The 25,299-nt window shown below is 45.3% G+C and overlaps 1 protein-coding gene across 5 annotated transcripts in view; it reads right to left on the bottom strand.

Annotated features, from left to right (window-relative positions):
• mgaa (MAX dimerization protein MGA a) overlaps positions 1-25,299 on the bottom strand; it is a 29,724-nt gene that overhangs the window by 3,451 nt on the left and 974 nt on the right. For 2 of the 5 annotated variants that reach the window (XM_073483238.1, XM_073483235.1), the window contains exons 2-30: positions 22,028-23,211; positions 19,635-21,501; positions 16,907-17,012; positions 15,819-16,319; positions 14,073-14,183; positions 13,806-13,934; positions 13,551-13,673; positions 12,461-13,338; positions 11,877-12,153; positions 11,640-11,767; positions 11,415-11,492; positions 11,216-11,327; positions 10,234-10,580; positions 9,341-9,739; positions 8,955-9,234; positions 8,357-8,494; positions 7,978-8,226; positions 7,115-7,887; positions 6,558-6,680; positions 6,359-6,470; positions 5,072-5,502; positions 4,737-4,822; positions 3,984-4,059; positions 3,585-3,696; positions 2,630-2,943; positions 2,293-2,378; positions 1,499-1,574; positions 1,100-1,211; positions 21-455 (exon numbers count right to left, since the gene is read on the bottom strand). In XM_073483238.1, the coding sequence (XP_073339339.1) occupies positions 21-455; positions 1,100-1,211; positions 1,499-1,574; positions 2,293-2,378; positions 2,630-2,943; positions 3,585-3,696; positions 3,984-4,059; positions 4,737-4,822; positions 5,072-5,502; positions 6,359-6,470; positions 6,558-6,680; positions 7,115-7,887; positions 7,978-8,226; positions 8,357-8,494; positions 8,955-9,234; positions 9,341-9,739; positions 10,234-10,580; positions 11,216-11,327; positions 11,415-11,492; positions 11,640-11,767; positions 11,877-12,153; positions 12,461-13,338; positions 13,551-13,673; positions 13,806-13,934; positions 14,073-14,183; positions 15,819-16,319; positions 16,907-17,012; positions 19,635-21,501; positions 22,028-23,136 (9,568 nt within the window). In that variant the 5' untranslated portion in view covers positions 23,137-23,211. The remainder of the gene's footprint in view (positions 1-20; positions 456-1,099; positions 1,212-1,498; positions 1,575-2,292; positions 2,379-2,629; positions 2,944-3,584; positions 3,697-3,983; positions 4,060-4,736; positions 4,823-5,071; positions 5,503-6,358; positions 6,471-6,557; positions 6,681-7,114; positions 7,888-7,977; positions 8,227-8,356; positions 8,495-8,954; positions 9,235-9,340; positions 9,740-10,233; positions 10,581-11,215; positions 11,328-11,414; positions 11,493-11,639; positions 11,768-11,876; positions 12,154-12,460; positions 13,339-13,550; positions 13,674-13,805; positions 13,935-14,072; positions 14,184-15,818; positions 16,320-16,906; positions 17,013-19,634; positions 21,502-22,027; positions 23,212-25,299) is intronic. The other 3 variants (XM_073483236.1, XM_073483237.1, XM_073483239.1) reach the window with 3 other exon arrangements.

A 25,299-nucleotide genomic window follows, 5' to 3' on the forward strand; every position in this document is an offset into this window, starting at 1 on the left:
TATCCTGTCTTCAGTCTTACCCTCCACAGTGTTTGTGATCAGGGACGAAGGCGGAGCCGACGTCTTTCTGCGAGACAGGATGTTGGGGACCGTCCTCGGCTTGTCCCTCAACACTGATGCATTGTGGGATACATGAGGAGGTGCCACGGTGGGCTTCAAGACCTGCAGGACCATGTGACTGTGAGTCTGAGGCTGCTGGACAGGTATCTGCACAGGTGTGGTGGTGGGTGGGGCATAAACCAGAGTGGGAGGAGCTTGTGGAGTCTGATGCAGCTGGTAGGACGACGTGATTATGATGTCATTAACACTCATGTCTTGTGCTGAAGAATCAGAGGCCCCGCCCACTGCTGCTGCTGCTGCTGGCCTCTGATTGGCTGCTCTGTGTTGCCCCTCCGTCTCCCTCTGTCTGGACGTCAGGTGTACCAGCTTCATCAGGATCCTCTGCTCACTTATACCTGCAGACACAAACAGAGACAGGTTAGAGCTCCACCTACAGGTCAGCGTCGCCTCAGCGGTCACATGGTTTTAATCCACATCGCTCGACCGCGACTGACTCAGAGCGTCAGGCTGAACCAGATGTTCAGTCTGAGGTGACGACAGCTGGTTAATCACCTGATGGATGGATGGACGGACAGGTGAGTCTGTCTGCAGTTTTAGCCCATTTTCCAACATGGCCGCTGTTTCAAACTGTTTGTTTTAACTCTTCTTCTCTTCGAGGACTCGGGCGCCTTTTTGAATTAACTTTATTTTGGCGTTCTCACGGTGTTTACTCTCAGTGTGAGCTCTGCTGAGTCAGCTGAGGACGTCTCTTCAGATGGATCAGAAATCGAAGCGTTAACGTCTCTGAGAAACAAGACGGACTGAAACCTGTTCGAACCTTCTCAGAAGACTCGTTCTAGTCGCATGTTGTTGGAAACGTGCCGAGGCATCGGTCCACATCTGAAACCAGCCGTCACTCTCTGGTCTCATCAAAGCTACGAGAACCTGAGGCCGGCGTGAAGTCGACAGGACGTCTCCTCACACGACTCATCATGTAACAGACTATCCGACGGTTTAAAGGCTCCCGCAGCAGTGAGGACGTGTTCAGCTGCTGGCTCACCTGATCTCTGGGCGATCTCTCTGACGTAGGCCTTTCTCTGCTGGATCAGACAGATCTTCAGACTCCTCAGTCTGTCCGTCTCTCTCTGCAGAGTCTGGATCTCCTGAACAGCCTGAACACAACACATGTCATGATTATTATCCTCAATGAGTCGTCTGCCAATCATCTCCTAGTTTACAACCTGAGCTCCAGATGTTTTAGTCCACATGTGTTCACAGTGAGTCAGATGTTCTGTCTTCAGCGTGTCCTGAATCATCCAGCGTACCCACGGACGTACAAACTACCAGTGGATTACTCTGATCTGGATTTGACTTTGGTGTAATCAGCTCATTATCACAGAGCTGCAGGAACATCTCGATATGTTTCATATTCTTTCAGTGCGTCTCCTCCAGCTCTTACCCGCGGCAGCAGAAGTGTCCTGGGAACGTGTCTGGAGTCCAGGACCACACCGAGCTCTCTGAAGGCATCTAAGACGCTGACAGGAAAGATCAACGACAGCATGTTAATGTGAAGCACTTTGTAAACCTGCTGTATAAATAAAGTTTCACTGACTGAACAGTCAAAATATTTAAATGATTAAAGGAGCAGTCTGTAGTTTAGGAGAAGAAATGTTAATGAGAAGAGAAGATCTTCAAACAAACTGAACTTAAAGGACAACACAGTTAATACTGTTTTACTCTGTTTATATGTGGCGGACCCTGCCACCTTCTAGCTTCAAACAGTGTTCTGGGACCTTATTTTCCTCTGAGAACAGCTGGTTTATTCACTGTTTGTATTATTACCTCATTAATATTGTAAATATTACAATTCTGACTTTGAATTTCTTCTATAAAACTACACACTGCTCCTTTAAAACCCTTTTTTTTAAATGTTAATAAGACGATAAAGAGCTAAAAAATACACAGTGAAGAATCAAGTGTTCACACTGAGGTGAGGATGTTTTTGACTGAAAGTGTTTTAAATGAGAATTGAAGGACGACAGGAGTCAGAACGTCAAAGACTTCTCATCATATTATCATATTCAAACTTTTACTTGAATCAATAATACTTGAAGAGGCACTGAGAAGGTTTGGAGAAGAAATTCAAAGTCAGCTAGAAAACTACAGCGTGCTCCTTTAAATAACACACTAACAAATCAGGATCACAACCAGAGCTGGACCGGTGATGTCATGATGAAGTGGATCAGTTCTTACTCTGAGTCAAAGTCCGTCTCGTCGTCGTCGTCGTCCAGCCTCGTCTGAGCCCCGCTGTTCTCCTCCACCGTCTCCACGGCAACGCTCTGAACCACACACACACATCGTTTGTTTGTTTATCAAACGTGTTCAAAGTAAACAAATTACCAGAAATCAACTAACAGTTTAATTCATCATCAATATTTTCATCATAACAAAAATATTTAATTCCTGAAAGACTTTTTATTTTTTTATAAACAGACTTGAAATAAAAACTTAAAATAAAAAATCTAAATAAACTGAAACTAAAATTATGAAACTGCTGAAACACGAGAGTCTGAAAATTAACATGTTGTACGTTAGTGGCAGCGACGGGGTCGGTCGTCTTGGTGACGGGGTCGGTCGTCTTGGTGACGGGGCTGGTCTGCACAGGTGTGGTGGTGGGTGGGGCATAAACCAGAGTGGGAGGAGCTTGTGGAGTCTGATGCAGCTGGTAAGACGACGTGATTATGATGTCATTAACACTCATGTCTTGTGCTGAAGAATCAGAGGCCCCGCCCACTGCTGCTGCTGCTGCTGGCCTCTGATTGGCTGCTCTGTGTTGCCCCTCCGTCTCCCTCTGTCTGGACGTCAGGTGTACCAGCTTCATCAGGATCCTCTGCTCACTTATACCTGCAGACACAACAGAGACAGGTTAGAGCTCCACCTACAGGTCAGCGTCGCCTCAGCGGTCACATGGTTTTAATCCACATCGCTCGACCGCGACTGACTCAGAGCGTCAGGCTGAAACAGATGTTCAGTCTGAGGTGACGACAGCTGGTTAATCACCTGATGGATGGATGGACGGACAGGTGAGTCTGTCTGCAGTTTTAGCCCATTTTCCAACATGGCCGCTGTTTCAAACTGTTTGTTTTAACTCTTCTTCTCTTCGAGGACTCGGGCGCCTTTTTGAATTAACTTTATTGGCGTTCTCACGGTGTTTACTCTCAGTGTGAGCTCTGCTGAGTCAGCTGAGGACGTCTCTTCAGATGGATCAGAAATCGAAGCGTTAACGTCTCTGAGAAACAAGACGGACTGAAACCTGTTCGAACTTTCTCAGAAGACTCGTTCTAGTCGCATGTTGTTGGAAACGTGCCAATGCATCGGTCTACATCTGAAACCAGCCGTCACTCTCTCGTCTCATCAAAGCTACGAGAACCTGAGGCCGGCGTGAAGTCGACAGGACGTCTCCTCACACGACTCATCATGTAACAGACTATCTGACGGTTTAAAGACTCCCGCAGCAGTGAGGACGTGTTCAGCTGCTGGCTCACCTGATCTCTGGGCGATCTCTCTGACGTAGGCCTTTCTCTGCTGGATCAGACAGATCTTCAGACTCCTCAGTCTGTCCGTCTCTCTCTGCAGAGTCTGGATCTCCTGAACAGCCTGAACACAACACATGTCATGATTATTATCCTCAATGAGTCGTCTGCCAATCATCTCCTAGTTTACAACCTGAGCTCCAGATGTTTTAGTCCACATGTGTTCACAGTGAGTCAGATGTTCTGTCTTCAGCGTGTCCTGAATCATCCAGCGTACCCACGGACGTACAAACTACCAGTGGATTACTCTGATCTGGATTTGACTTTGGTGTAATCAGCTCATTATCACAGAGCTGCAGGAACATCTCGATATGTCTCACATTCATTCAGTGCGTCTCCTCCAGCTCTTACCCGCGGCAGCAGAAGTGTCCTGGGAACGTGTCTGGAGTCCAGGACCACACCGAGCTCTCTGAAGGCATCTAAGACGCTGACAGGAAAGATCAACGACAGCATGTTAATGTGAAGCACTTTGTAAACCTGCTGTATAAATAAAGTTTCACTGACTGAACAGTCAAAATATTTAAATGATTAAAGGAGCAGTCTGTAGTTTAGGAGAAGAAGATCTTCAAACAAACTGAACTTAAAGGACAACACAGTTTATACTGTTTTACTTTGTTTATATGTGGCGGACCCTGCCACCTCTCTAGCTTCAAACAGTGTTCTGGGACTTTATTTTCCTCTGAGAACAGCTGGTTTATTCACTGTTTGTATTATTACCTCATTAATATTGTAAATATCACAATTCTGACTTTGAATTTCTTCTATAAAACTACACACTGCTCCTTTAAAACCTCGGTTTTGTGAATGTTAATAAGACGATAAAGAGCTAAAAAATACACAGTGAAGAATCAAGTGTTCACACTGAGGTGAGGATGTTTTTGACTGAAAGTCAGTGGTCAGAATGTCAAAGACTTCTCATCATATTATCATATTCAAACTTTTACTTGAATCAATAATACTTGAAGAGGCACTGAGAAGGTTTGGAGAAGAAATTCAAAGTCAGCTAGAAAACTACAGCGTGCTCCTTTAAATAACACACTAACAAATCAGGATCACAACCAGAGCTGGACCGGTGATGTCATGATGAAGTGGATCAGTTCTTACTCTGAGTCAAAGTCCGTCTCGTCCTCGTCGTCGTCCAGCCTCGTCTGAGCCCCGCTGTTGTCCTCCACCGTCTCCACGGCAACGCTCTGCACCACACACACATCGTTTGTTTGTTTATCAAACGTGTTCAAAGTAAACAAATTACCAGAAATCAACTAACAGTTTAATTCATCGTCAATATTTTCATCATAACAAAAATGTTTAATTCCTGAAAGACTTTTTATTTTTTTATAAACAGACTTGAAATAAAAACTTAAAATTAAAAATCTAAATAAACTGAAACTAAAATTATGAAACTGCTGAAACACGAGAGTCTGAAAATTAACATGTCGTACGTTAGTGGCAGCGACGGGGTCGGTCGTCTCGGTGACGGGGTCGGTCGTCTCGGTGACGTGGTCGGTCGTCTCGGTGACGTGGTCGGTCGTCTTGGTGATGTAGTTGGTCGTCTCGGTGACGTGGTCGGTCGTCTTGGTGATGTGGTCGGTCGTCTCGGTGACGTGGTCGGTCGTCTCAGTGACGTGGTCGGTCGTCTTGGTGACGTGGTCGGTCGTCTGGGTGATGTGGTCGGTCGTCTGGGTGACGTGGTCGGTCGTCTCGGTGACGTGGTCGGTCGTGTTGGTTACGGCGTTAAATGTCTTGGTGACCACTGTCTCCTCGTCAGACGAGTTCTCCGTCAGCTCTTCAGTCTCCTCCAACAGGTCAACCACCTCCATCACATCTTGGTCTTCACTTCCTGTCTCCGTGTCAGGTGATCTGTGACGTGTCTCTGAGACAAGACAAACTCTGTTTACTGTCAGGAGACGAACACAGCACACATTTATATCCAACATTTAACAACATAAAACACAGTTTCTCTTCTCTGTGTTTGTTTGGGGAGGAGATCATCTAACAAATCTGACCTGATTATTTTCATTAATGTGGATTATTGCTTTGCTTCAGGATGTAAAACAGTTAAATGTCTGTAATGTGTGTATGTAAAAAAGTGTTATTTTATATTTATCATATACTTATTTTACTGTGTATGTGTGTAACAGTGCTGTGTGTTACACGGAGCTTCAATTTCCCTGAGGAAACCTCCCAAAATGATTAATAAAGTCGTCTAAGTCTAAAACAGACTTTCTGTTTGATTTGACTTGAAGATTTCACAGCCGGAGAGTTGACAAGATTTCATTGACGATAAACATGTCAAATTTTACAAATACAGTAAAATGTAACCAATACAGGCTACAAATGTGCTGTCTACTATACAAATGTGTCAGTTTAGTGAGTTGTTGAGTTGGAGACACTTTATAAACTGTGTGAAACTCTGTCTCTGACTGATTCTGACTTATTTGTTCCTTCTTGTAAATTCAGCAAATGTTCAACATGAACTTCTTTCTGTCTTTGAGTAGAAACATGGAGTCTGTTTGTCCCAGTGATGGACGGGTTTGTCTCATACAGAGCAGGAAGAACAGGCTCACTGAAGCACTGAATCAGCAGCTCCAGATGTTTAACTCAAAGTTGAATCCTTTTGTTAGAATAACTTAAATACTAAAATAACAGATTTTCTGCTGCTCCTTGACTCTGAATGTTTTCAGCCTGTTAGAAGCAGCTTCTCTGCTGACAGAGTTCAGTGTTCACACCTGTTGATGGAGCGAGGGTGTTGAGGAAGTGATCCCTCTTCTTCGTCAGCATCGTCTTCATCTTCATTAGATCTGAGTCAGTCATCCTCAGCTTCTGGATCACCTGCACCGCCTGCCATCAACAGAAAAAACACCTGTTGGTCTCAAACAGCTAACGAACGAGCTGGTGTGAGAGTGTGTTGTGTTTAAAGACTCTGACCCGATTCAGTGTGGAGACCTTCGACATCATCTTCTCATTTATTCCCACTTCTCTCCTCAGGCCTTCAAACAGCTGACGCATCTTCGCCCGTCGCTGCTTCTCCAACTCGTTGTGATTGTGACGCTGCACACACACAAAAACACAGGAAATAAACTTTATATTCACTTACTGAGGTTTATCGACACCAACAGAAAGATCTGTTTGACCAATATGACGACAGTGACCCATCAAATGTCAGTTTCAGGTTGGTTCTGCTGTTCTCTTGTTTTTTAGTCTATATTTGTTTCCAGTTAGTTGATATTCTCCATTAAATTTGTGCTGAATTAACAGTTAAACAAACTCTCTGCTCAGTTTGTTTCCCCTCAAAGACTCTTTACAGCGCTGGACCCCCCAGACCTACTTCAGAATTAAGAACTGAAAACTGGTTCTGAATCGAATCCATCACCAAAAGAAATCAAAATTGAATTGAATCTTGAGATCGTCAAAGATTCACAATGGGAGTCGTCCTCCAGACTGAACTGTGCTGCTGTGACTAAAACATTTAAACTTCTTCTTACATGTTTCATCTTCTCTTCTTCTTTCTGTCCTTCGCCGTCTGTCTCGTCTCCGAAATCTGATGAGTTGTCCGTCTCCTCGCTGCTCGACGACCCGTCCAGCACCACCATGTCTACCACCCGCTTCGCCTCGGCCACCGTCGCCGTGGTACCCAGCCCCATATCGTCGTCCACACAGATGATGTCCAGGTCCACCAGGTCACAGGCCAGCTCCTGCTCTGGGTCCAATCTGTTCCTATCAACAGGTGAGTGCGGTGGGGAGGGTTCAGGTGTGACCTCTGACTCTGTTGGTGCTGGAGGAGGGGGAGAGGGTCTGATAGTGGACACTGTCGGGGTCTGGATGATGGTGGTGGTTTGAAGTGAGGCAGGTTTCTGATGGACTATCACCCCACCTGAACTCACAGGGGCTGCAGACACCGCCACTGTTTTGACACCAAGCTCCACCCCTTGACCTGGGGAGGATTTGAGGGAGATGAGGTTCACCGGGGTAGCGGGGGGGTGAGGCGAGAGTACGGTGAAGGTGCCTGGAGCTGGAGACGACACCACTTTGATGGGGGGCTGGGGGGGAACTTTAGCACAGGTGACGAGGATTGGATCCCTGCTCGAGCTGGGGGGAAGGATTTTAAAGGTGCACGTTCCCTTCCGACCCAGGAAACCAGAGGAGGAGAGGAGGGGGGAGGAGGTTATTACTGGGGCAACAGGAGCTGTTTGGTTGACGACGGTGAACGACGGAGTCTGACGAGTCACAGCAGGGAGGACGGAGGGGGAGGAGGAGCCTGGAGGTGGGAGGAGACAGTCTGGGTTTAGTATCATATAAATGGAAACACCTGACTGGTCAACAGTCCTTGTCACCACTGAGGACGTACCTTTCTGAGCTGACTGGATCGGTTTGACTGGTCTCAGCTGGCTGATGGGAACCAGTTGGACCAGTTTACCATCGGGTCTGCGGTAGTATTGTGCGCCTGTTACTGTCTGGACCTGCTGCAGGACCATCCTCTGACCGGTGGAGGTGGGTGGCGCTGAGGCCGGGACAGGAACTTTCCCAGGAGGATGTGGGACCTGAAGCATCAACAGCTGAGAACCTGCAGGAGCCACAGAGGAGCTCACCTGAGGGTCTGAAACACACGAGACCAGCAGGAACAGGTTTATTTAAAGACTCATGGTTTCAGACGTCAGCTGTTGGTTATTAATCAATCAATTAAAACAGATCAATGATAATATCTGTGATCTGCTCTTTATTATTACCTGACATGAGGGCGGAGCTACCAGGAGCTCTGGGCACCACTCCGGCCTGACTGCCTCCTCCTTTAGGACCCGGGTACATCTTCAACATGACGAGCCGGGACCCCGCCCCCTCAGGTGCTTCGCCTGCAGGCTGAACCACTGTGACACACAGACGGACGGTTTGAGAACTGAATCAGCTGCTTTAAGTGACGTCGACAACAAACTTACTAAAAATACTAATGCCAGCTCCCTAATGCTGACAAACCCACCACGATATTAGCTCCTGTAGCTCACTGAGCTAACCAGTTAGCTATCATTAGCAGACAGGTTAGATAATTAAATATATTGTGTTCTATATTTAAATACAGTTGTGTTACTGCTAATTACCCACAAAACAAATATTTGTTAGCTCACTAGCTAATATTAGCATTTCCTGGGTGTAATTATTGTGCTGTCTATTAACTAAGTAAGTAACTTAGTAACATAGTGAATCATCTTGAGCTTAACGTTACTGACTAGCCAACTTCAAGGCTAACGTAGTTTGGGTTTTCTAGTCCCGGTCTAGTTGTGTGTGTACTGAATGGCAGATAGAGGATGTAAAGTAAAGATAAATGTGTACCTGGAGGGGCGGCGGGGATTTTGAGAACCTTGACTGACGGCTGAGATGTGGGTGTGAGAGCAGCGAGGCCAGAAACTACAGAGGAAGCCGGCCGCACAGTCTGAGAGGCCGGTGTCTGGTTCTGAGGAGGTTTAGCAAGGGGTGAAGAGGATAAAGAACCTTGTTGCTTTCTGTTCAACCCGACCCGGCCGGTGAGATACGCAGCCAGCCGGTTCGCCGGGTGGAGCGCCCCCATCTTCCCCAGCTGGATCTTAGCCAGTGGATAGAGCTTCCCATTCACCTGAACAAACACAATGACGAGTGTCAGATGTTTCAGAACCAGAAGTTACTTTCAAACACTCTGAGGAGTTAAGATGTCACAGCGGTGATAAAGAAGCTGACGTTACCCGGATCAGGTGGTCTGTTCCTCCCGGCTGTTTCTTATTGGCTGAGAGGAAGCCGGCGGGGGAGATTCCTGTCAGGAAAGGCAGACCCATACCGACCATGATCTTCTTCGACCTCGGTTTCTTTTTCTCTCTGCTGCTCTCTCTCCCATCATGCACCTGGTGAACTGTTGATCCTGCCTCCTCCTTGACTTCACCTTCTTCTAGCTCCTGCTGCAAAGCCTCTTTAAGCCCCACCTCTTCCTCCTCCACCTCCTGCTGCCAATCTTGGAGAGGCTCCGCCTCTTCCTCCTCTACCTCTTGCTGCCAATCTTCAAAAGGCTCCGCCTCTTCCTCCTTCACGTGCCGCTGCCAATCTTCAATGGGCTCCGCCTCCCTGACCACCTGTTTCAGGTGGTCCTGCTGTGAGACACGTGATGCGTTCAAAATACAAAGGCTCCAAAACAACAGACACTTTCTCAGTCATCCTCACTGGGTGCTTTTCATTATGCTAGATCATGTTTCTTCATGTCCTCTCTCCTCCTGGGAGCCAGACATCGCTCCCCACCCGCCATCATGGAGGAACTTCCCCTTGAGGAGACGAGGAGTGAGGAGGCTCCTGGAGGAGCTCAGACCAGGAAACAGCACCTGTGTTTCCTCGCTCCTGTCTCCTCCTCATGAGGAGAAACATTAGCATAGTGAGAAGCCACCACTGACAGCTGCAGAGTCACATGACACCATAAAATATGACAGTAATAACATGATTGTTATTGTACACACACACACACACACACACAGAAAAATAAATATAGTGACACATGAAGTAAACAGGAAGTGATTTCAGACCATACTTCCAGCAGTGATTTCACAATAAAAGCCTCCTAGAGAGGAGAGCTGACAGTGAAGCAGAAACATACCTGTTCTTGTTGCGTCTCCTTCTCTGTCCCTGGTTTCACTGGTTCTGCTGGTTTTATCTGGTCCAAATTGGGTCTGGTGATGTGGATCTTGTACTGGATGCAGCGGCCGGTGCTGCTCTCCTCCACAGTCTGACCGACCGGATTGATCATGTACTTCTTGATCCAGAACGGTCTCTCCAGCTGGTCCCAGGCCATCCTCTCACACAGGTCCTTCAACACGAAGCTCCGGTCGGCCTTGCTTGCCCACTTACACTCCGCCACGATGATCAGACGCTTCGACGGCTTCGGGGGCGGCTCTGCTGGAGGATTCGGAGGCTGTTCAGAGGGAACAGGTGGAACTCGATCACCTGCAGAAGAAAAAAACAGAACCTGAATCAATTTCTGCCAAAATCAGAATCCAGACTCATCTGGTGATCATCAGGTTGTTTTCAGGCTCAACTGGAGTTACAATCAAACAAAAGGCTCCTCTGTGCTGAACAACGGACAGTTTATGCCAAATTTATGTCACATATAAAACACGTAAGCTGTAACTAACAATTATTTTCATTATCAATTAATCTCCTGATTTTTTTTATAGTTAAACAATCAATTGTTAAGTCCACAAAGTGTCTAACAGACACTTCATTTACTGTCTTAAAAAACAAAGAAATTCAGCAAATCCTCACATTTAAGGAGCTGGAACCAGACGAAGTTCAACACTTTTGCATAGAAACGTTTTTAAACAATTATCAAAATTTCAAATTTGACTAATAAATGAATCGACTGATTATTGAAGCTCTAAACTTCATGCTTAAAATCTGACCTCAAGTCTTTTAAATGCGTCTTTGTAGTCGTCACAGTTTGTCTTCAGATAGTTTGTTTGAGTTGATGTGATCAGTGTTTAATGACTGAATGAGCCTGAGGGGGCTTTTCACAATAAGAGCTGTTTTTTGAACAGCTCTCTGCAGGGCCTGATGGGAGGAGCTGATGTAGGTAAACCCACCTGGTGGAGCGCTGGAGGGTTTGGTCTTTGTTTTCTTCGATCTCTGCTCTTTCTGTTTAAGAGAGACCATCCGAGCATGTTTCACCCTTTTCTCCACGTCTTTCATCGGCTCCTGGAGGAGAAACATCAGACTGTCAGTTCTCACTGATACTAAATATCTGCTTCAGACTGATGAGGACCAATGAGTATCTTTGTTTACGTTCTGCTTCTGTTTGTTGATCTTCTTCCCTCTGTAACCTCTGACCCTGGCACAGCTGCTGTGACCCTCTGCTGCCACCTGGAGACAATCAAACTGATCAATATTCAACCTGATCATTTGAACAGTGATGACCGTCAGTGTTTCTACTGTTCAGTTCATTAAATGTTACTTTTCGATGCTGTGAAAGCAACGACACATAAAGAAACATAAACACTGAGTCCTTACAGGGGGGGGAGAAGAGGCTGCCGGTTTGGGGATGTGGGTCGGGTCTGGATCCCAGTCTCTGTCGTCCCTCTTCCACAGAGTCCGGACCCGCTCAGCAGGCTGGGAAACACTGTCCGCCTCCTTCAGAACTACAAGTGATGGAGGGAGAACCACATGACCACAGAGTCTGAACTCAGAAGTTGTCTGCAGTCAGAGATTAACTCAAACTATCCTCCACTCTACGTCATAAACACTTACTGTAGGCCATCTTCATCCTCCTCTTCCTCTTCTTCTTCTTGTTGTTTCCGTGGCGGGAGGGGCTGGAGTCGGACCCGTCCAGGTTCTTGAGGAGAACAACCTTCTGTTTGAGGCAGCTGCAGCCGAACATGCAGGCGGGCCGGCCACAGTGGTTGGTCCTGGAGCAGTGAGACAGACTGGAGCAGACACAGCCAAGCCGGCAGAAGTCGTTCAGGCAGGGAGGGGCTCGTCTCCGGACCAGCTGGATGGGTGCGGTTGGGTTCTCCCTGACAAAACCCTGAGAGGGAACCACAGGAACAACGTGAACCAGAAGAACCATGTGTACCACAGGGACAGCAGGAACCATATTAACCACAGGAACAACAGGAGTCAACATCTGGACTTTGAGCGGTACAGTATGGAATTAAATTCATCTCACACTGAAGAACTCAGATTTAAAATACACTCCAGTAAAAAAGTAAAAGTACTCATTATACAGAATACATGAAATGATTTGATTATTATTACTGATGAATGAAACATGGAGTCTGTATTTCTCCCAGTAAAAAGACTCAGTTCTGATCCGTGCAGCTGTGGTCTCTTACCATCAGAGTGAACAGTGATGTCAGAGCGATGCTGGCCCGCTCCTCGTTGATGCTGGTCCGGGCTCGGCCCTCCCACACCACTCCGTCCTCCAGGTCCTTCTGTTTCAGCAGAGCTCTGGTCATCACAGGTCCTCTGTCCGTCTTGCAGGCATCGCTTTGATCGAGGGTAGGCCCAAGCTCAGAGTCCGACTCCAGTGGAGCCATGTCCTCTGAGACACCGGGATGAGAGGCCGCCGACTTGGAGGGGCTGAGGGTCTTGGATGAGGTCTTGGGTTTGAGCCTCTTCCCCTTCCTTACAGTGGAGGGTTGAAAAGGGACAGGGTCTGGGACTTGGAGTGCAAGCTGTTTGGGGACTGGGTTCAGGTCAACTGGACTGTGAGTAGCTGCTGGTTCGGGTCTAGGTTTGTTCTGCTTTGGACCTTTGTGACTAGAGTTGGCAGGGCTGGGAGCAGCTGCTGGTTCTAGTCTGGGTTTGTTCTGCTTTGGACCTTTGTGACTTGAGTCAGCAGGACTGGGAGCAGTTGCTGGTTCTGGCCTGGGTTTATTCTGTTTTGAACCTTTCTGCTTCATGGTTTCTCTACGGGATGTTCTGGTCTCTTTAAGGGTGAGTTTAGGTCTCTTGGAGGGCGGGATGAATCCAGATATGAGGTCTGAGGTGGGGGAGCCGACAGTCTTTTTCTTCAGGATGCTGTCAAGGGTCCGGACATAGCTGGTGCTCCTCGTGGGAAGCTCGTAGACCAACGGCTCCACCTGAGGCTGAGAGAAGCTGGCGGCCCGCTCATCAATCAACTTCCCTTCGTTCTCGAGGTACTCGTCCAGCATGTCGCTGCAGAACGCAGACAGGTTCTTCTTTGGTGGATCTGAACTTTGACCAGCTGCTGAGACACAAATGAGACCCGGTTCAGTTAGCTGTGAGCTACAACTTGACCCACATTTTGTTACCATTTAGTCGAAATCATCTCCATTAAAATTGGCCAATTTAGCAGCTCCTGTTCGCAGTGTACTCATGGATGTCTTGGAGTCTTTTTTCTGATTTCTAAGTGGGTTTATGGACATTTATTCTGGACAGACATCAGATCTGACTGATTACCTTCAGGTTTGGGTGGTGCTGGAGTGGGCGGAGCCTCTGGTGGAGTGAATTTCTCTCTCCAGCCTTTAATCTGAGTCACATCTGTTGTTTTTCCTGTTCTGGACACAAACGCTGCACAAACACCTGCAGACGAGAAGAAAATAAACGTTCACAGTCGATGAAAAACTGCGTTTATTTTATGTAATATGTTTCAGATGGCCATTCAGAGGACAGGACGTATCTCAGCCTGAGTCTGGTCAGTATGATGGTACTAACCTTGAGAAGGAGGAAGCTCCTGGGTCAGAGGCTCCAGAGAGACTCCAGGAGGCGGGATGGGCAGGCGGACTCCCAGGTACTGCAGATCTATGGACTGAGTCGGATCCAGCAGGTTCATCTTCAGACCAACTAAGTTTACACAGAAAAACAGTTTGAGTCTGTGGGACAGATCATTCATCTCTTTCACAACCACAGAAAGACTAATGTCCTCTTTGTGGAAGCTAAGGAGGATCCGAATGAAGACTAACAAATAAAGATGAGACTTACCTTCCTGCAGCACAGGATGGATCACCTGTCTGTGTCTCATCAGCTTCAGGTTTCTGAGAAGAATCTTCTCGAAGGCAGCGATCTTCTCCTCCAAACTCTCCACTGTCTCTACTAAAGATAAACAACTTCATTACATCTCAGTTTCATGTGGGAAATCATTGTTAGCTGTAAATAAGAAGGATCTCGGCTTCTTGCAATGTCAAGACATGGTTAGTTAGCTCAGCACAACCAGTGGCAGCAGGGAGAGCGCTACCCAGTTCCAACATAAAAACACCTTACACAATTAGTTTGATTTTTATAGCCAGCTGACACTATGGCTGCTACAAACAATTAGCATATCTGACAATATATTAGCAGTTTGTTAAATGTCTATCAAACCTGGTGTTAGCTTAATCGTAGCGGTCTGCAGCCAACCAGTGTAAAACAAGGACATGTTTAGTAAGCATTAGCTTTTAGGCCCTGTTACCTTTGAGTTAGGTACTGCTAAGATGACCTTTTTACTTTGTTTTTTGAGCTGAGCTCCTGTAGGTTAAACAAAAAGCTTCTAGTTCTTGTAAGATTTAGCTTCAGGGTCTAAAGCTATAACATCAGGTCTTGACTCCTGATGCATAAGGACTGCAGATGGGAGAGGTTTGCCTTAATGGCTTTCCAATGCCACAATCACAGTTACAGGATTGTAGCCCTGATTTACCACTCATTGACAGTATTTGGAGATTGCAAAAGCCCCAGATCAGAGGCTAATTGATGCTCGCTCCCATGAGTAATTATCGCTATGTGTTAAGCCTACAAAGACATGATCCAAGAGCTTGCTGATGCCTCGCAGACACCTAAAAGACATCTAGCAGGCTACATATCTGATTGCATCACAGAGCCACGCAAACAAGCTACCCCCAACGAGAGCAGACACTCCTCTGCCGTCATATACACTAGTTCTTTGAAACAAGTCTCTTTCAGAACACATTGGTATACACACTAGCTTTAAAGTATTTGTAACTTTGTCGTCGTTGCTGAACCACAATACGAGAAGGTAGCAGCGGTAGTAATTTGCACACAAACCACTTGGACCGCTCATTTCTTCTGTGTGTCAGAGATTGGTGAAAGATCTTGTGATGTGTGACCCCGTCACTGATCCTTCATAAAGTGTGCAAACTCCAATGACTGCAAGGCTTCCGATTACAAGACGGACAGTTGTGTAGTAACGTAGCAATCTGAAGACTTTAAAAGTTGGGTAGTGTGACCGAGGCATAACGAGTGTGAAAGGGTTTATGTTTATCCAAACCTTTTCTAAACCTGACCAAGTAGCCTTGATGCCTGAACCTGACCAAACTGACCTCCTCCCTACATTGACTTTGTCTTTTTTAATCTACGTCACCTGACTCCATAAAGCATTCTACCAGATGGCCCTGATGGCAAACTTCTCTCACTCCCTAAAGAAATGCCTGCAGAAAAAGGAAAATGCAAAGTAACAACATGGTAACAACCTGTTAGACAGGGATCACTGGAATTTAAAGCACTGGATTGTGGAATTAAAACTGCAAGTAGAAGTCTGGTTCGGATGAAAAGTGATAAAGGAATTACATTGATTTTCAAAATGGAGTTGTGTCCCTTCTTAGCCCTTGAAAGGTTTTGAGAAATAGCTTCATTTGACAGTTTAATTCACATTAAACAAATTTTTACTGATAATTACTGGAGGGTTCCACTATAGCTGCTTCTTCACTGAAAGACAGAAGTCATGCAGTGACTTGCCTTGTTTCACATTTTTATCTCTGCCATCATTGCCGCCACTGAATCGCTGGTGTTGACCCGGGGGCCGACAGCTCACATTCAGACCAGCCTGTATCTTGGCCTTATTGTTAACAGTGAGCCTCTTCAGACTTGCAACAAGTTCAGGGTGGTTTCTTTTGAAGTTCGGGTTGTGAAAATGATGATACATCCAGCTTTCCCACGTGGGGGGGTGGTTATCTTTAATTGCCGGATCGTGTTTTCTGAAGCCGTACAGATTAAGCTGACGGACAAAGCTTGTGAAGTTTGTCGTTTTGAAGACGTCAGTGCTGTCAGAGTTGGTGGTGCTTTGAGATAAGATCTGTCTCTCAAAGAGATGTTGATCAATGATGATAGCATCGCCATGGCTGTCCCAACAGATGGCTTTATTTTCTGGGTTGTTCACCAACCGCCACAGTTTGGCAGGAAAGTTATGAGGGTGGATGCTGTCAGGGAGTGAGCTTGCAGCAACAACCATGCTTTTATCTGTAGGTTAGAAACAGAGGTAACATTTATGAACCCAAGGCTTCAACGCAACAGTTAGCCAGTTAGCTAGGCAATAAGCCACCACAACACACTTTTAACACTTTTTGAACTTTAGGTAGTATGGTGTGGTGATGCCAGCATTACTACACAGGAGTGAAAATGTAAAAATAATTTCTAGATTGAGAAGTTGTGAAGTTGTTCGACTCATAAAGTAAAATACAACTCTTGTGTAGTCCCAAAATACATGACTAAACGTTTTGTGTCTTTGAGCGTCCACTGTCCCTGTAAATCATAATTCACAGGTAATGACAGCATGTGGAAAAACTGAAACATACTGTTGAAACTGCACATTTTGGATGTAAATCAGAGAGAGATGAAGTTGTTTGAAGATTTTTTTCGCAGTTGATAAAGCCAAGTTAGCAGTTTTCCCCTGCTTCCAGTGTTTGTGCTAAGCTAGGCTAAACCCTTCCCGGACCTTTCTTAGTACTTTTTAGTCATCTTCTTATTCTACCATTTAACACGTGTTTAATGAATAAATGGTTAACAAAGTATGACAGTAATGACGATATGATGATAATAACTGTTACCATTCTCAGGTGTGTCAGTGGTTTCCTGCAGGTGACCTTCAGGTGTCCTCTGAGGCAGTGAGACAGGTTCTTCAGACGAGTCCACAACATGAAGTTTGAGGGCCTCCTGAAATGTGCATTTTGATTTAAATTTTCCGTAAAAAAAAGTTCCATTAAGTTAGAAACACACAACATCAACAAGACTAAATCAGGTCTGAAGTTCTGCTGGTCTCAACTAGAGGCTCCTTAGCTCATAACAGCAAACTACTATCCATCTTTCTCCAGTCAGGCCTCTGATTGGAAGATTCCCCGGATCTCAATCAGATCGAGTATCAGTGGGACATGGCAGGACAACTCCAATCCATGGAGGCCCCATCGTGGATCGGACTTGGCTCTGACCTGTCGAGGCAGGACTTCTAGGGATGTCCTGTGGTATCTGGCACCAGGGTGTTAGTGGTGGATCCTTTTAGTCCTGTGGTTGCAAGGTGGGGCCTCTATGGATCTGACTTTTTCCTTTTTCCCGATATGTCCGGTGGATGCTTGATCAGATTGGGATCTGGGGAATGTGGAGGCCATGTTGACACCTTGAGGTCTTTGTCGTGATCTTCATATCATTCCTGAGCAGTTTTTGTGGTGTATGGCAAATTGTACTGTTGCAATGATGGGGTGTACTTAGTCTGCAACAGTGTTTGGATAGATGGTGTAGGCCAATTGGCATCGACATAAATGTGAAAATAATGAAAACTGCGCTCCCTTTGTGGAGGCCAAATAAAGTTTTCTTTGCTTTAAAGTTTGCTTTTGAGTTGTGTTGCCCACTGCACATGGTCTTTGGAGTTTTTTTGCTGGCCCATATACTATATAAATTGGGATGTCTCCATACATGCAATATGGGAAAATGGTTCTGTTGGTTCAGATTCTGTCCAAAGAGAATTGCTTGCATAAGATTCCAGGCTTATTTCCTGGTCATGCGGTCCATTGAATATTCCTCAAAAGAGCTTCTCCTGCTGGCCCTACACAAAGGTTACCGCTTGGCATTGTCACAGATTTTTTAATTTGCTTTTCTCAGCTCAGGGAACGTTTCAGACTTCTCTTTTATAATGGCAGTCTATGGAAAAATGCTTTTGGGGCTGCAGGGAAATGAAGGATGCCACACGCACACGCACACACGCACACGCACACACACACACACACACTAAATGTTGTAAGGCTAACTGGCAGTAAGGCGAAGCACTGGTACTGCACGTCTGGTATGAATTCCAATACAGATGCACACACCACTATGGGTGGGAGAAAAAAATTGATTCTTAGATGCATTGCGATGCGGACGTGGATGATTCTGAATCGATTGACAAATGTCCTTCTCTTGTCCTTTTCTAAATGTTAACTGATAATGTAGTGTTGACGGAATGCGAAATCAGACCGGCACCCTCTGCATTAAAAGCTAGCGTATGGAAGCATTTTGGCTTCTGTGAAGTTGAAGGGAAACGGGACCTGGAGAAGAGCCACACAATATGCAAGTTGTGTCAAACTAAACTAAACTATTTTGGAAACACGACAAACCATATTACACGTTTCCACCCAGAGGAGGAAGATAAACACACCGGTTGTAGTTGCTGCCAACCAGAGGACCATAGAGCAAGCGATATCAAAGCTTCCACCCAACTTGGAAAGGGTGAAGCGAATTACAAACTCTATTGCAACTTTTATTGCCAAGGACTTGCATCCGTATTCAGTCGTTGGGAACCAGGGCTCTAGCGCTATGTTGTGCACTTTGGAGCTGAGATACAACGTCCCATTTTGAAGATATTTTACTGACACAGCAATCCTGACACTCTACAACGAGACCAACTCCGAAGTCATGGAATCACTGAAGTGCTCCAAACAAGAGCAGTGAATGAGAGCCACGCAAATATGGCTGAGCTACTACAGAATGCATTGCCAGGCACTGGTATGATTTCATTGTGACCTATTTCATATTTTTTGTATGAGAGCTGCTTTCTGTATTGTTTAGCTGTAACATCAATATGCTGTAAACAGATCTGCAGGTAAACCCAGAGTCTTAAGTAGGTTTTAACTGTACTGCCCTCCACAGAGTTTATCAGTGCAGCCATTTGGAAAATGTGACATTTTGACTTTTCTTTCTGCAGATGTTGAAGTGCCTGAGATCTTTTTTGTATGAAAGCTGTTTTTAATTGTGGTATACAGCAAAATGTTCTGTTTGTTTTTTGGTCTGAGGGATTTATGCTCAGGGTTTTGTTTATAGTGAGAAGTCTTGGACTCTATTTTTTTTTTTTAATAAGAGCAGCTTTTTATGTTGTTAGTTATTCAGAATATGCCACAAACATTATTTTTGTATGAGGGCTGCTGGTACAGAATTCTATATTTTTGAATGAAAGCTGTTTGTGATTTTGGTACAGGAAAATGTTTTGGGTTTTTTTGTCTGAAGAATTATATTGCTCATTGCACATAACAGGAGGACGTTGGTTAGAAGTCTATTATTTTTTTATGTCAGTGATTCAGAATATGCTGAAGCTGTATGTACTGAAGCACATGTATGCTGCTACAGGCACACTTCTTTTCCTGTTGGTTCTTTGCAAAGCTGGGATATTTGCTGGCAAATGTAACCTTCCACATGCCACATCTCTTCCATTTGTTTTATTATTAAAAGATAATATTCAACTTCATATCCAAGTTACCATCACTTAAAACAACGGAAAACACAGAAATGTACTTATTTAGAAACTTTTACCTTTGATGTGAACGAAATAAATAACTGTTCCTCCACTTCCTCCAGGTTTGGCTGCATTCTAGTGTAGGTGGCATCGTCAATCTTCTGCTCCAGATCAGTCTTAGCAAGCTTTTGCCGCCGGGACTTTTTCTTGCGCTTGCTGGGTTTGCTGGCTGGGATTGGTTGCACATGCTGAGAGATCTCATGTGTGTTTGCTTCTACTGTACTTGGAGGTGGGCAGGGAACAGCTGCTGCCTCTGTGTTTGAAAAATCCACCTCCATCCCAAGGTCATCACTGGTGGAGAAAAAGTGCACGAGGTCAGTGAGTGAAGGCGTGGGTGACAATCCATCTCCATCTAATGAAGAAAAGGTTGGAGACAGCGGCAACTGAAGCGCAAGAGGAGACAGTTCTGCAGGGAAGGGCAGTGACTGTTCATTCTCTTGAAAAGACGGCGCAGGATCAGGGGGAGGTGTGGATGTGGAGCTGTCAAAAGTCTGTGGTTCAGGTTGAGAACAAGTCTGGGAAGGCAACAAAGGTGACGTAACAGAAGTTAAAGGAAGAGTCTGTTGTGTGGGCTGAAATGTTGTGAATGAAGTATCCATATACGGCACAGGTGGAGGTAACACTGTGTGCCACTTAAACACAGATGTAGCGGAGTCCTCACTGTGCGGTAACTCTTCAGGAGGCACTGCTTGTGGGGCCGGCTCAGAAGTAGCAGAGGCGAGTTGTAAAGTTAATGAGGCGGGCAGGGAAGGTAAAGGTTCTGGAGAGCTTGCAGGTGACAAAGGTTCAAAGCCTAACGAAGAACACTCTGAATCAGGTAGCAAGGAATCAGACTTCATAGCAGGGGAGTCTGACGGAAGTGTCTCGGTGCTGATTGCTGTTTGTGGAGAGTTTGGGGTCGGTAACACTGCATCATGGGGAGGTGATGAAATGGGAGACAGAGAAGAGGTAGAAAGAGTTGGGGAAATGATGGATATATATGTCCCAAGGGTACAAAATGGCTGATCTGGGTTGGGTAACACTGGTGTACCGTCTGGCACTGCTGGCTCAGGGTCTGTGCTTTCAGCAACCGAAATGGAGTCAAAGAAATCATCATTTCTTGATCCCTCTGGACCTGTAGTGGCAACAGTATCTGAACATGATAGACTGGAAGGTTGCCAAGCAGGTTCAGTAACATTAAGAACTGATCCATCTGGATCATGTTCTGCAGTGGTATTTCTGAAGGCCTGGATGTCAGATTTATCCCCATTTGCCATATCACCAGTGAGATCCGTCGAGGGACCAGTTGCAGGCTGACCTGCTGCAGCCTCTGCATGTTCGCAAGAACTCTGTGGTTCAGACAGAGATTCAGATGGGAGTGCTGGGGGAGGAGAGCCCGGTTTGCTCTTGCCCTTTTTAGATTTTGTTGAATGCTGCTTCAAGAAAAGTGCAAGGGCTGGCAGAGGCAGGGGCGCCGGCCGTTTATGCTGCTTTACTTTCACCTCTGATTGCTCCTCAGGCTTAAAGTGGTGGTCTGAGTCCACTGAGGAGATCTGGGGCACTGCTGGAGTGGCGACATTATTGACCTTAGAACAATCTGTCCTAACATTGTCCTTGCGGTTCATTGAATTCAAACGGTCCTTGTCCCCCTTGACTTTCGTCTTTGTTACAACAGTTTCACCTGTCTTTGCAGGTGATAAGTCTTTGCGTGTTCTGACAGATACACTTTCCCTCTTAGAAAGATCTTGTCTATTGCTTTTTGAAGCTGTTGTTGTAGTGTTGGATCGCTCAGTTCTATGAGAAGTGCTGTTATTGACGCCCAGCTGCTCCAGGTTGCATCTCTGTAGTGAAACATGAGCCTCCCGAATAAGTTCGGAAAACAACTTCTGAGGTTGGCGTGAATTGCTGCGGAAGGAAATCAAACAGTAAAAACTTCACATTAGTGATATCAGCGAATCATTTATGTTATGATTTAATGTAGAATCAACCACAATGATCCACCAAACATTAAAATGACTAACAGGTGAAGTGGATAACGTTGATAGTCATGTTAAAATGCAATGTTCTTCTGGGAAAGCTTGGGGTCCCAAAGTCCAATCCATGGCAAGGCCTCTATAGATTGGACTTGTTGCAGCACATCCGATGGGCGCTCGATTGGTCTCACGGTGCACACTACATAGGGTGGGCCACTGCCATTGGGGAGCACCATTGCCATGAAGGGTTGCACTTGGTCTGCAATGGTGTTTGGATGGGTGGTCTTGATGAGTGCCGGGACCCAAGGTTTCCCAGAAGAAAAATGCATTGTAATGAGATTATCAATGTTATTCACTTCACCTTAAGGTCCTTTCACTGTTTTGGCTGACCGGTGTATGAAACACTGTCCAGTAAACTCACAGGGAGGTTATAATGGTCTTCATTCTTGTGCACTTACCCAGAACTGTCTTCAGTGACTTTAGCAGCTGACTGATCACTGTTTGTAGTAGAATCTTTCTGGGTTTCACCTGACACTGAAGGCTTTGAGTCCGCTGGTTTTGAGCTTCTAGGTTTATGGTTTGCGAGCAAAGACTTCAAGCTCTTCTTCAAAGGATGTTGCTCATTGGTTGACGTGCCTCCATCTTTGTGCAAGTCTTTGCCAGAGTTCAATTTTAGTTTTAGGCCCAACAAACTGGAACCATCCTCCTTCAGTCCTTTAGTAAATGGGTTGTACTCAACTTTAAGCTGAGCAAACCGTGAGTTCTGGTAAGCAGTGACTGCCATAAACCCAGTCTGAGAGAAAGTGAATGTGACAACACTGGAACCACTTAGCTTTATGTCTTTAGCAGCTTTGTCAGTTTGGACCACATGTAGTCGGGGCAAATAGCGATGCATCGGATGCAGGATGGTGTTCCCCTCTTGGGCTGTGATGTTGTTTGTGAGCTTGAGTTTGTAAAATGACACAGGATTTTGCATCCAGTGTTGACCTGTTGCTGGGGACTCCGGATGTGCGAATGGTTGACTCTTAACATGACACTCAGCCTTTCCAGCAACTTGCCAGCTGTTACAGGTCCATTTGTACCGACTGTTGTCCAAAGGTTGAATGTCCATGATTAAAGAGTACTTCTTAGATGGCTGCAAGCCAGAGATTCGAAAGCGGCAGTAGGGAAACATCCTGCTGCCTTGCTTTGTCAGAATCATCTCTGTTTTGCATCTGAAAAACTCGTTCCACATGCCGTTGTTGTCCAGCGTCACTCTGATGCCTTTAAGGATGCAATCAGGTGACAGGTTGTCTGACTGAGGGTTTGAACTTGCGGGATGTTTCATAGCAGGTACTCCATCAGAAGTCCTGATGGATTCTTTTGATGGGTACATGTTGGGCTTACCCATCATATCTACCTCTTCATTGGTTACACAGGTGCTTTTTTCCATCCCACCTTCGCTTGCCTTCCCTGGTTTCGGAACAATAAAGCTGGCGGGTGGATGATTCCCTGCAGGTGCTGCTGCAGGGGTGGTTGCCCCTTCTTGATGGAACACCATTCCTTTCTTCTTCTTCGTAGAAGCCATGAACAGGTCACAGACATCTAAAAGGCAGGAGGATCCCGCTGTTTATGCATCTGTATCATGGTTCAAGACAGCATCCTGAAAAACAAAAATGACAAACTTTCCTTAACTATTTGATGCTATGCACGTCAAAAAATCTGAGACAAAGCCAAAATGTCACTTCTATTCATAATACTCATTCCAGCAGTATTTTGCCTGTAGTACACTTGCATTTGAAGTATTTCCAATGAGGATAACCTCAAGGTTCTTAAACACAAAACTACAGGAGGCTCTGGGATAACTTCATAACACAGAGCTATAATCATTGACATCAATTGGTTGATATACTGCATTTAGTAGTAGCATTTTCAGAACAGATAAGATATAGTTGTAGTTATGCATTATGAGCTACAGCGTAGCCACCATAGCTAGCTACACAAAAGCTACAAACTGTAGCTGATGTGTGCCTCCTCCAAAATGTAACTCATCCAGGTAACAGCAGCTCGTAAGATACCACAAGACCATGAACGAATGTAAACACCTTTAATTAAAGCAACATTATGTAGAAATTGGCATTTTGTGTGATATGGCACCCCCAACAGTTTTTAAATTCATCAACAATGTTATCAATACAAATCCCAGGTCTGTAACAATTTGTAGGTGCTTACTACAAAAAAACACGTCATAACAGCGTTATATTTTGAAATCTTGCATCTTGAAGTAAACATGCGTTTTTTTTCCATCACATCTGCTGGCCTGGTTCTACTCTGTTTGTCTCCGCAGAGCAGGGATTTGCATTTCCACCACAACTGGGCTACCTGCTTGAAGGTGAGTCTTAAAAAAATGACGCCCTTGTCCCGATCCCCAAAGTACTATCGAAGAATCACCGCTAACAAAGTGGCTCCGCTAATTCAGCTACAAACATGTTTAATTTCCTATAACTTCTTCACAATAAAAGCCCGTTATTTACCAATTGAAAAACTTTTATAATGAAGCAGCATCACAGGAAACGTTATGTTTTCACCAGCAGTAACTAAACACGACTCCTGAGCCAGCTGAAAGTGAACACATGAAACAGTGAAACACAGCGGATGTTTAAAGAACAAACAGGACGAGAGAAACTAAAGAGATTCAGTTAGCAGCTGCAGACGTACTGAGAGCTGAACACACTGACTTTAACAACCTCTCTCCCTAAGGTTTCCTGCACAGATGTGTCAGATAGTCCCCCAAAAATGTTTGAAACAAACAGCGAACAGATGTTTTGGAAATTATTGAGCCTGAACATCTTCAATAGGAAGCAGTGGGCTCAGAGACGAGCTAACACGTTGTTGGTTTGGGTTTACACATTGAATTTGCAGACAATAGAGAGCTGGAGCCCCGCCCCTTCTTTTCCCCTCATGGACCTTATTGGTCAAAGATTTGTCTGGTAGTGATTGAAGAGAGACAGATGATGTATTGATCCTGTTTGAATCACACAGATGATGTTTGTCAGTTTGTCATCAGACTAATGAAATATCAGATTGTGAAAATACATCATTATAAAGACGACACAGCCAACAGTGTTAGTGACATCGTCTCTAACTTCAACACTGTAGAGCTGCTCCTGTATATGAGCAGCTCACAGAACTGAACCAGAACTGCAGTTGTCACTATGAGCAGATTTATTGTGATGTTCATCTTGTTTACGAGCTTTTCTGAGCCCAGTTGGCTCCATGTTGGTGTTGGTTCTGGTGCTGATGAGACGATGTAGTTCACTGAGCGCTTTAACACAAAACTACATGAGGTTTGACTTTAATACAACAAACTGACAAACATCATGTGATTCATGACACAGTTCAACTGGATCAACACATCATCTGTCTCTCTTCATCACTACCAGACAAAGGTTTGATCAACGAAGGTCCCATGAGGGGAACAGGAAGGGGCGTGGCTCCTCCTTTCTTTAAGAAAAATACAGAATAATACCAAACAAACAAACAAACAAACAAACAGTGCAGAAATCGATCAGTTTCAGGGGAGAAAACAGAACCTTCAGCCAGTGAGCTCACTACCGCTAGGCTAACTGTCCAGTGCTAACTTCCCATGATTCAACACTCAACATGTGTTACATTTTAAAAATGTGTATTGCTGATTACATCATTATTTTGTTAAGCTAGCTGAAATGTTTTAAAGACCAGTGATGAAGCA

The sequence above is a fragment of the Pagrus major genome, chromosome 16 (genome assembly GCF_040436345.1).
Source record: "Pagrus major chromosome 16, Pma_NU_1.0".
NCBI lineage: Eukaryota > Metazoa > Chordata > Actinopteri > Spariformes > Sparidae > Pagrus > Pagrus major.